Here is a 12,254-nt window from a genome sequence, read left to right as displayed (position 1 = left end):
TAACAACCATCTACTCCAAAAGCTTGAGCTATTAGAGAGGGTGTAACTTAAATACATAAATCCTTCATTAGTTCAGCAACAGCTATTTATTTCTTACTTCTTAAGTTGCCTAATACGCACTACTAAGTGTGTGAGTTGTGTAGCGGAATAGAATGTGGAAAGTTGAGTTTTAAAAACTGTTTTAGAGAGGAATTAATCACGTGTTTCTTATTCCAATTTACTCTACTAAAATTACCGTTTATTTAAACAATCACACACAAATTGAAAGCAAGTAAAGTTTAGAGTGACAGCGGATTTTTAGCGAGGAAACCAATTGGAAAATCTCGAGGTTTTGTGCGCCATCCCAAGCATAAAACGATCCACTATGTATGAAGCAAAGTACACTGAACTTTGACTCAGACTCAAACCCCTTCACTCTACCAAGACTCAATCCGCTGAATTTCCCTGACTTTGCGACTTCCGTCTAACAACTCTCGACTTTAGACTTATGCCTCGAACCTTGTAGAAGGATTGCTGGTAGACAACATTCCGCAAGCGCCTTGATCCATTCAAAGTGTGATCGGAAATTCTTCTTCGAATCTGGATTTGTTGTAGAAGAAATAAAATATGCTTTCTTCGATCGTTGTAGATGTAATCTTCAATAGACTTGAACACGATCAGGATTTGAATAACACCCTAATTCACTCGTGTGTATATAGTGTGTATGTTCTTAAAAATCTCACAATAAGGCTCTTAATGAAAACCAGAATTCTATGCAAAAAGCAACACAACCCTAAGTGAGAAAATATGTTAATATATAGACTTTTGAAACCCTAATTGTACTTGGAAAAAAGTCAATTTCGTGCATAAGGTTTTAGAAGAAAGTCTATACATAATAGGAAGTAAAAACAGAGTAGGAAACAAAGTAACCAAAAACTGGTGTAGAACTTGAACCGGTTCAAGTTGGCCAGTGTGTTATTTTAAAAAAGAAGTATTAACACTTGAACCGGTTCAGCTTTGAGTTGATTCAAGTTGGCCAGTGTGTTATTTTAAAAACGAAGTATTAACACTTGAATCGGTTCAACTTCCCTTGAACCGGTTCAAGTTGGCCAGACTTGAACTGAAGGCTTTTACACTTAGAAAAATTTCGGCAACGCTTATTTTTGAAAACATGCAATGCTTGCAAGTGTCCTTACCTTCTAACTTAACTTCCAAAGGTGGTGTTCTTACTTTTTTCAAAGTTGTCAAGCTATTGATCACTAACAACTATTCTGCTTCCGATCTTGAATTTGAAATTAAAACTCGATCGGACTTGTTTTGACAACGAAATTCGCCAAATACAAATTTTATATCTCACAAAGTGTGCAAGTTAAACTACTTGTAGTAGACCTTAATTTGCAGATACAATCCAATTTGCATCAGCACATCTTCAATCCTCTTATGGCCATAATCTGAGAATAATAGACCCTTTGAGGTTGTTTGTTTTATGAATTATGATAACTGAAACATTTTTCAAAACACATTGAAGGTGTGTTCGTATGCAGGGCATGCATAAATTGGCTGATGTCACTTGTGGCATATGTGACTTTTGAATAGGTCAGAATTAGGTATATTAATTTCAATTCTAACTGCTTATACTTTTAGCATTCTCAGGCATTTACCCATGTTTGTCAGTCAATTAGTTTAGGAGGAAGTCTATATGTTAACTTTCTAATTTCTAAATAATATTTATGAAATATATATATATATATATATATATTTGATAAGTAATAATTGAATAAAAAGGCCGTTCAAGAGAGGAACGCGTCCCTTATATAAAAGTGGAACCGGGGTTTAAGGCCCCAAAGAATCCAAAAAAATGATAAATCATCGGGAGAGGAACAGGACTTCCTTTTCACGTAACTGAAAAGAGAGCGAATGATGTGAAGTTTCAGAATCACCATGGATGACTCTTTCCCTTCGAAAATTTCTACTATTCCTCTCCTTCCATATGCACCACCAAACACAACGTGGTACAATTCTCCAGTAATCGTGAACACGACTTCGCACACGGCATCTTCTCCAAGCATGAATCAAATCCTTAGGATAACGAGGCATAACCCAGCGCATACCAAACAGATAAAAGATAAGATTCCAACAGTCGCTCGCCATAGGACAATGCATGAGAATATGATCAACTGACTCACCATCTTGTTTGCATAGGCAACACCAGTTAACAAAACAGTTGCCCCTTTTCCTTAGATTATCAATCGTTAGGATCTTACCCCATACAGCGGTCCAAACAAAGAATGCCACCCTAGTTGGAGCCATAGAATGCCAGATGGTCTTCCACAGAAAATCAACGATATCAAAATCAGAAAGACATAAGAATAAGGATCGAACTTCGAAACTACCATGGGAAGAGGGAATCCATGTCAGATCGTCACTACCTCTGCCAACTGCCTCTTGTTGATACAACAAATCCAGAAAAACACATACCTCGTCCAACTCCCAATCTTGAAAAGAACGTTGAAAGTGCACGTCCCACATAATCCCACTACTATCAAGCTGATAACAGTCAGCTATGTAGGTATGTCTATCAACTGCAATACTGTATAATATGGGAAATGAACTAGATAAAGGCCGGTCTTCACACCAAAGATCCTCCCAAAAGCAAACACATCTGCCATCGCAAACTTTGAATCTGATGTGGGTAGAAAAAACATCCCATTCCTTTCGAATGGATTTCCACGCCCTATTCCTCCCATGAGAGAAACCGGACGGGTAGACCAACCACCATTCTTTTCCCTATACTGGCATGAAACAAGCCTTTGCCAAGGGCGATGTCTTTCCCTCCCGTACCTCCATAGCCATTTTCCCAAAAGAGCTTGATTAAAGGGAACCAGTCTTCTGATACCAAGACCACTAAATTTCATTGGCTTGCAAACTTGTTCTCAATTGACAAGGTGATACTTAAACTCTTCTCCCCTTTCGCCCCAAATGAAATCCTTTTGAATTTTTTCAATCCTAGCAGCAACAGAGCATGGAATTTGGAACATAGATAAAAAATATGTGGGAAGTAGATAAAAAATATGTGGGAAGGCTCGATAGAGTGCTCTTTATAAGCGTAACTTTTCCCCCCTTAGACAAGTATTGCTTTTTCATCCTGCCAATCTCTTCACATACCGATCAATCACAAGGTACCACTGTTCTAAAGGAGACCCCTAAAGGCAAACGTTAATACAGAATGGGAAAAGAACTCACCTTACACCCAAGGACTGCAGCTAAAGATGAAATATCCTAAACATCCCCAACCGGAACAAGCACACTTTTAGCCACATTGACCTTCAGACCAGAAACAGCCTGAAAACAGGCCAAGATGCACCTCAAATATCTAAGCTGAGACACATCAGCATCACAGAAAACCAGGGTGTCATCCACAAAAAGTAAATGAGAGACCTCCATCTGATGGACAGGATCTCTTCCCCCCATAAAGCCCTTAATAAGATCAAGATCCTCTGCCCTTCGCAAAGTCTGCTTAATCCCTCTATAACAATAAGAAAAAGGAAAGACGACAGGGGATCTCCTTGTCTTAAGCCCCGAGTACACCCAGAGAAACCAGCAGGAGACCCTTTCACAAAAACAGAGAACTTGACAGACGAGAGACATGTCTCAATCCATATCCTCTATTTACTTCCAAACCCCATTCTCTGTAGCAAATAAAGCAGGAAATTCCAATTCACAAGATCATACGCTTTCTCAATGTTAAGTTTGCATAAGACTCCAGGAACACCACTTCTCAATCTAGTCCACACATTTGCCTGCAATAAGAACTGAATCAAGAATTTGCTGTCCTCCGACAAAAGCATTTTGGGAATCTGATATAATCCCATCCATTACTTCCCTCATCCTAAGAGCAAGAACGTTAGCCATGAGCTTGTAGATACAACCCACTAAGCTGATAGGTCTGAAGTCTTTAATGTCAGAAGCACCTCTCTTCGTAGGGATAAAGGTAATGAAGGATGCATTTAGCGACTTCTCAAAGGCGCCGGTACAATGAAACTCCTGAAAAGAGCCAATCAACTCGTTTCTCACAATCGCCCAACTTTCCATTAGAAACCGCATAGTGAACCCATCAGGCCCCGGAGCTTTGTCCTCGTTACAACTTGATAAAGCCTTTAGAACTTCTTCTTCAGTAAAAGGAATCTTAAGCCCCTCCCTGTCTATCTCAAAAATAACCTCAAAATGTAGACCATCAAGTTTAGGTCTCCAAGCTAGCGGCTCGGTATAAAGCTTCTGATAAAAAGAAGCAATCCCATTTCGCACCTCTTCCTCCCTCCACATCTCTACACCTTCCACCCGAATACGTCCTATATGATTACTCCTTCTATGAGCATTAGCAAGTCGGTGAAATTTTTTTGTATTATGATCTCCATCTTTTAACCAAAGAGCCCGGGATTTTTGTCGCCATGATATCTCCTCCATATTAGCAATCTTAGCAAGAACTGCCTGACAAGAAGCTCTTCTAGAACACAATAACTCCACATCCCCACCCGCCTCTTCAAGACGATCAATCTCATAAAAATCAGCAAGGACTCTATTCTTCCTCCATTCAAGATTCCCAAAACATCTTTATTCCACTTCTTAAGATCGAATTTGAGAGCCCTTAACTTCGTAGTTAACATGAAGCTAGACGAGCCTATAACAACTCCTTCCTACCAAGACTGAACTTTCCCTTGGAAGTCCTCCGCTCTCAGCCACATATTCTCAAATCGAAACGGAGACCTTCAAGAACACAAACCTTCGTAATCCAAAACCAAAGGAACATGATGAGATGTGACCCTTGCAAAATCTGCTTGAACGATATCCGGGAATTTCTCTTCCCACTCCCCATAAATCAAGAAACGATCCAGCCTTGAAAAAGTGACTGGGTCCTGCCATTTGACCATGTATGGACTGCACCTTCCATTGGTAGAGAAATGAGAAGATGCTCGTCAATGAAGTCAGAAAATTGATCCATTTCAGAAGACCTCCTTCTTCCTGTGGACCTCTCTAATGGGAATCTAACAGAATTGAAATCCCCACCCAACACCAAGGAAGAGTCCACATTTCTTGAGCGTAGTTTAGCTCCTTCCAGAAAAAAGGCTGATCAATATCAACAACCGGTCAATAGACCATAGTGAAAACCCATCTGAAATTGTCCTCTTCCAACTTGAACTTGCAAGACACAGAGAATCTCCCCACCCACACATCCATCCTAGACAACCATCTACAATCCCACATAACTAAGATTCCGCCCGAAGTACCTGTAGCATTCAAGTCCTCCCATTCCACAAACCTTCCTCCCCATAAAGTCCTGGCCACCCCATCAGAAATGGATGCCAACTTGGTTTCTTGCAAATAAACAACCTGAGCCCCTTACTTCCTTAGAGCTACCTTTACCACTCTCCTTTTATTCGGGTCGTTGAGACCACGAACATTCCAAGTAATAATTCGTAGCTTCATTAATAACCAGATAAGATGCGTAGCTTCATTAATAACCAGATAAGATGATCTGCCCTCCTCCCTTCCTCAAACTCCTGCTCCTAGTCCTTCCCCTCTCCCTTACCACCCCTTTCTTCCCTTCATAATTGACTTCAGAGATAATATTCTTGACCTCCTGTGCCTCTTTCCAGGATGATATAGGCCTCGTGTTCACAATCTCTTCAGTCACAGCAACCCCTCTTGCTTCCACTATTGCTTGAAGAATGGATAGTGTCAGGTCACTATTCCCCTCCGATGAAACACCCAACAACTCACTTGTAGCTCTTATATTTTCGACCACCTAGTCCTTTCCCAAATCAACATCTGTTCCTGAACAACCAGGTCTCACAACTGCCAATGGTTCCTCCTCAATCACTTCAGAATAATCATTCTCCAGCCAAGGGACAAACTCATTGGAGCAAACCTGTTGGATGTAAACTAGATTAGTAGCCACCTCCTCTTCATTATCTTGTCCTAATTCAAATGACTCTGTCAATGAATCAGAATTAGTAGTGTAGTTCCTATTCCACTACTAACGAATTTGACCAACTCATTCTCCTCAGCCCCTACAGATGGCAAGCAGTTAAGGCCTTTCAAGGCTACATAAAGGCGGAGTTCTTTGAGTAGAGCCATAGCTGACTCATTTGACAGCTAAAAGTGAAGATCTCTCCCCACACAAACCATAACCCTGTCATCATGCGGGTTAACTTGCACTGAAGTGACATACCTGCTGGCATCCTTCCTATCCGTAACCAAACCATGCTCAACTGCAGGTGCCGAAGGCACAACTGACAACACACTGCTCTTCTCCATTGTCGTCTCAACATCGCCTCTCACCGCTCCACAAGAAGGAGAGGAAGAGGAGGGGCTGTAAGAGAACTCTGGGAATGAATAACAGAGGACATACCTGGGTCATTAGTAGAGGTTCATTTCTGTTTATCTTTTCTCGACCATCTATAAACATGGCTATGTCTGTGAGAGTCCCGAGATGAGAGTCTAGAGCTTCTTCCCTTTGTCCGAGCAGTGACTAGTAGGGACTTGTTTGAAACATCAGCACAGCACTGTAGATAACGAAAGACCTTCTCGTCTATGCCCACACCAGCCTCGTCGGCACTAAGTTTCATCCATCTCCTCTTCTCCGGCGAAGTCCAGATTTTTGCAGAAATAGCGTGATAAGGACGACCCTGTGAATGATCGATGATGGATATAGTAGCTGGGTTGGGCTTTGTATTAAGAAAAGAAACAGAAATCTGATTTTTGGGCCCCAATAAACCTTTCTTTTTAAGTCTTCTAGTGGCCCATTTCGTAACTTATCATTATCTCGGCTGGGCTTGGGCAACTGTGGGCTGGGCTTGTCATTTAGGAATGAAATGGATAACTGATTGTTGGACCCCCATATGACATTCCTTTTAGTATCCTTTGTGACTTGTGGGCCATGACATAGCCCACTATTCAGCCCAGAAGATAAATCATGCCCAAACTTAAGCCCATATGAATCCGTTGCATGAAAGGCTCTTGTGGAGCCATGTAGCCGTCCAGGTGGTTGGTTACCATCAAAGCAATCAAAACAAGGATTTGAATGGCGTTGATGAGGGGCGTTATGCGCACGTCTCAGAAGTCTACTTTCCCCACTCGCAACCGACGCGTTGACGGACGCTCGTCTCTTTCCTTGGGTACCCAGATGAGTCTGCAAATGCCGGCGACGTCCACCGTTGAGCTCTCCATCAGACGTAAGGTGGGAAACCTCACCAACCCCATAATAGGACTTCGGAAGGATGCAAGGTGAGGTTTCCTCTATCAAATTGATCTTAAAGGCCACTCGTTGGTCTTCTACAAATACATACTCCGGCACCACAGCTCCGGCAGAGACATAGAGGAGAACTCTCTCCCCACTCGCTTGATCATCCGCTTCCACACCTTTGAACCCACCGCATAGGTCTCCAATGGCTTCGAACAACTTGTGGCACCAGAGATGAAGGGGCAACCCAAACAACAACACCCTTCGTATCCTATCTCGATCTACCACGGCTGAGCAGCCGCTGCAAAGTACCACTTGTCGATGTATAAGAAAGCTTCTCCCCATCTCTTCCTCCCTACATCCAAGACCCTACGTGCTTTGGCCTCCGATGGTAGCCGGAACAAGAAAAGGCCGTCAGGTAGGGTTGATACCTTCACTCCACACGAAATCTTCCAAGACTTCGTCGCCCACTCCTTAATCCCTTTAGTACACCCCACATCACGATCAAAACGGCCAACCAAACAAGCTTTCAAGACGGATTTATGTTCTGTAATACTCTGGTGATCAACCCTAAAAACCACATCTCTGTCAATTGAACAACTTTTGATCTTCCCATGGAAATTAAGACATGGTAGGGTCGCCACTTTGAGATACGAACGTTGCATGACACTGATCTCTGCCAAAACCAGAATTCTAGCGCCAGAAAAAGAAAAAAGAAAACAATGGACGCCGGAGTAGAAGACCCCCTAGCGTCAAAGAAGAAAGGAAAAGTCGAGAGAAAAGTCAACCATCAGTCAAAGCTTGGAAGAAAAACCTTTTGAGTCGTCTCCAACTTTTTATCTATGAAATATTTGTTTAATAGAAGAATAGAATGTATTGAATATTTAAATTTTTGATAATATATATGTGTGCGCGTGTGTTAAATATATGAATATATCAATGAATACATGAATTTATCAACTCCAAGATCATTGTAGAATATATTTGCATTTAGTAACAAAACTTGAAGTTCAAAGAATGAAATATCGGTAAAATGGAGAAATCGGCTAGCTTCCAAATTTGATTCTTTTAGAAGAGATTGAGTTGTTCTGGCCACAAGAGTTGCCAGTTGCCAGTTGCCAGTTGCCACTCTGTGTACATATTCGATGTGTCGTATTAATGAAGATGCTAATATTGACAAAAGGTTGAGGAATACAGGATGATGGTTGAGATTTAGATGCTAAGAACCACCAGTGTCTTTCCTCGTTTATGTCAAAATCTGGTGCAGAACGTGTTCGAATGTAAGGATGATAATTTTTATACTTACCCTTTCTAAGCGTCAAGATGTTGGAACATTCAATGAAAAGAAAAGTTAAAGCCCGAGAACTCATCTTATATGTTTTACGTTTTTTTTTTTTAAAGCTAGAGTACCCATCTTATTTGTTTTAGGGTTATTTAAAGCTTGAGAACTCATCTTATATGTTCTACGGTTTTTTTAAAGCTTGAGTACCCATCTTAATTTTTTTAGGGTTATTTAAAGCTTGAGTACCAATCTTATAAATTCCAGTTTCTATGAAAGAAAATGAAAAAATAATTTTAGAAAAGAACTCAATTTTTGGACAAAAAATGTAATAAAAAAAAATTAGTTCTAATTTAAGAATGGTAAAATTGGAATATTGAGAGGTTTAAAACTTCCGTGGAAAAAGGTTTCAAAAGTAGGACTTAATGGTCTTATTGAAACTTCATAGAATTATTTGCATTTACGATGGAAAAGTAGGTTTTTATTACTAATTTTTTGTAGATATTATTGGGTTCGTATCCGGCACATGTCTAACATTGAGAGATGACGTTTCTAGTGTAAAGTTTAATTGTTTGAGAGGAAACAAGAGGGAGTGATTTACATATCTAAAATTTTATTAAAGAATAAATGAAATGAAATGTAATAGGCTTAAATTAAATCATGTTGAACTCGGTTCTAGGTCCACGTGTCTCCCTTTTAGAGGGAATTTTGCGTAATTTCTTGTGTTTATTCTCCTCGTCTTCTCTAGGAGGCGGCTTTGGATGTGAACTGTCTCATTGTGGAGGCATATGTGCTGGTTAAGTGTTGGTTGGTGAAATGGAAAATTAGGCAAATATTGGGATATGTCACATTCCATGCATGTTTGTCTATTTCAAATTTTGGGATTTATAAAGGTAATGCTTTAAAGGATTGAGAATCCTAATTGCCGAGTCACCTTCGATTAATGTTCTGGGAAGGGGTCACAAGGCAATTTATTGGTACAAAATGGGGTGTCTTCACAATTATGTTACTTTGTTTCTTACTTTCTTGCTGTTAATCGATATGCTTGTCTACTTTTGCTTCTTTTATTCTCATGCAGTTTGTTCTTATTTTCTCATGGATTTGATTCTATGGTTTTGAGACGTATAAAATATGACATGTTCAACCTGTGCTGGCTTACTCACTAACTCTAACCTTTCACCCTAAGTAACCTTGAGGAAAGCGTTAATTCTTATATAATAATTCTGGAAGATGGACTGCAACTTCATGCGTGATAGCATTTCTCTTCCCAAAATAATTGTACTCTGCTTGATTGGTTAAAAATGCATTTTGCAGGCTGAGGATGGCGTTGGTCTACCTGAACAAATTCTTGATCAAATAAGCTACGAAAGCGCAGCAAAGTTCTACTTCATATTTATTCGATTAGAGTTTATTTGGTCCCTTAACTTCTTTGCTTTGATAGTTCTAAATTTTTTGGAGGTGGGTATAGTTTGTGTTATCGTCTTTTCTTTTCATCTATCTTTATCATTTATATTTTGTATATGCTGTTACAGGGCCTTTTGACAATAAGTGGCAAATGGTGATGGACTTTCTGTTTATATCCACTATTTATTGCCAGTCAATCTATGGATAAATTTTTACTGTAATGGTGAGTCATTTATAGTTCGTTTAATGATTTTAATCTGTGCAGAAACCGTTGTGGTGTTCTGAGTCTTCAGAATATTCTTGCAAGGATAGGGAGTATTACTTTCTTGGACAGTTACCATACTTGACTGGTGCTGAGTCTGTCATTTATGAGGTAAAAATTTATGTTCTCTTTTTCCGGATAAATGAATACATTGTTTATTAGGAATGGAGGAGTTCTCAACCCTAGACACGAGATATGTAAATTATGCCATTGTAGTCATAGAATGATTATACAGCTTTATGACTGTTTAGGAACCTACCCATTCACGATACCACCGAGTTGGCTTGGTGCCTTCAAGCACTTTTCAAGTTTGAACTTTGAACCGAACAAAGGAATTTCTTAAATGACTTCTTTAGTTGCTCTCATTTTAATGTACAATTATAGCTCAAATCTTAAGCAATACATAACATTTGATGTTATTATTATCTAGGTTCTGGCATAACATGGATTTTGTTATAGTTTTAACATGACTGGTATGTATCATATTGAAGATGTTATATATATAACGTAAACCACCTCATATAGTGGAGGATTTGGCGTAGATCCCTACTTGTTTACTGACACAGAGAGGAAAACAAAAAGTTGCCTCTTCAAATGAAGATGTCAGCAAGCTTAGTTGGTAAGCCTTTTGGTGATAAAACTAAATGCTTGAGTTCAAGTTTTTGAAGGAGCGGAATGAGGGAGTCAAAGAAAATGGAAAAAAGAGGTACATTATCTCGTCTCTGTAACAAATGAAAGGGTTATGAATCCTGTCAAGCTGAGTACCTTGTACCATAGCTGTTAAAATCCCGATTCTGGATCTTAGAATCTTACGATCCCAAATTGCCAAACCAATCCCGATCCTATCTAAAATCTCTGGGAAGTAGAATCTGAGTAGGATCTGTAGAATCAGAAGTAGGATCGTAAAATCTCATAAGATCTTATGATCCTACCGATTCTACTAAATCATGTTATTTATTTCTTCTTCCGGATTTAATTGGGCTTATAATTAATTTTGGACTAATAAATTTAATCATTTTAAATACAAAGTCCAACTCTTTAGCCTAATTACATTAAAATTATAAAACAAAAATCAAAGAAACGATGTCAAATGTAGAGATGTTCAACTCTGAATTTCAAAGGTATGGTTCAAAATTTCAAAACTTTCCTATAATTTGTTTTATTCTTCTTAATTTCTTTTTTCTTCTTTCTTTTTCAGTAAAGAATTTTATTTTTCCACCTATTCCTTGTCAATAGTGAAACAAAAATAAAGAAAGACTCCATTTTTTTCCGTTGTTCTTTTTATCTCTGTTTTGTTCCTTTTTTTTTTTTAACCCAAAAGTTAATTTTCAACTAAATTGCTCACAATTAGGCAACTAAATTGTACTTTTCTCTCTCAACTATTTTTTTTTTTTCCTCTGAGACTTTTCTTGATTGTTATGCTGATTTTTTTTGTTGAGATCAAGAATCTGATTTTAAGGGCTTGTCATGTGTCTTAATATCTTTTAATTTTAATTAATTTTGCTAGAGTCTGATTTGGTTATTTAGCCTTATTCTCTACTTATATAAAAAATAATTTAAAAAGTTAGTTTGATTTACTTTTCTAATAGTTTTATAGAATCTTACGATTATTGATTCCGATCCTACGGACCGCTCATTTATCCTACGTAGAATCCCGATTCTAACAACCTTGCCTTGTACCTCTGGCGGAAGATCCTCTCTTGTAAAAATGCAGAAGTGCTCACTGTTTGGGTGTGCATGCACCCATTAGTATCTTTTAATGTTAATTAATTTTGCTAGAGTCTGATTTGGTTATTTAGCATCATTCTCTACTTATATCGAAAATAATTTAAAAAGTTAGTTTGAGTTACTTTTCTAATAGTTTTATAGAATCTTACGATTCTCGATTTCGATCCTACGGACCGCTTATTGATCCTACATAGAATCCCGATTCTAACAACCTTGCCTTAAACCTCTGGCGGAAGATCACTCTCTAGTAATAATGCAGAAGTGCTTATTTGGTTGAAACAACTGAATAGTAAGCATAAAAGGGAAAATAATACCGATGGAAATAATGGAGCAATTTGATTCCTGTTTCACAAGAAGCTAAA

At 38.8% G+C, this 12,254-nt stretch overlaps 1 protein-coding gene across 1 annotated transcript in view; it reads left to right on the top strand.

The window, feature by feature from the left end:
* The window catches only part of LOC132307241 (two pore calcium channel protein 1A), a 64,184-nt gene that overhangs the window by 1,631 nt on the left and 50,299 nt on the right, over nucleotides 1-12,254 (top strand). Inside the window, exons 2-3 of the mRNA XM_059804951.1 lie at nucleotides 9,813-9,956; nucleotides 10,168-10,275. Of these exons, the coding sequence (XP_059660934.1) occupies nucleotides 9,813-9,956; nucleotides 10,168-10,275 (252 nt within the window). The remainder of the gene's footprint in view (nucleotides 1-9,812; nucleotides 9,957-10,167; nucleotides 10,276-12,254) is intronic.

This window comes from Cornus florida, unplaced genomic scaffold, assembly GCF_030987335.1.
Source record: "Cornus florida cultivar Cherokee Brave unplaced genomic scaffold, ASM3098733v1 CherokeeBrave_3.0.0_Hap2_Chr05, whole genome shotgun sequence".
Lineage (NCBI taxonomy): Eukaryota > Viridiplantae > Streptophyta > Magnoliopsida > Cornales > Cornaceae > Cornus > Cornus florida.
The sequence above is the reverse complement of the archived record's forward strand: the minus strand, read 5'-3'. Positions and strand labels throughout refer to the sequence as shown.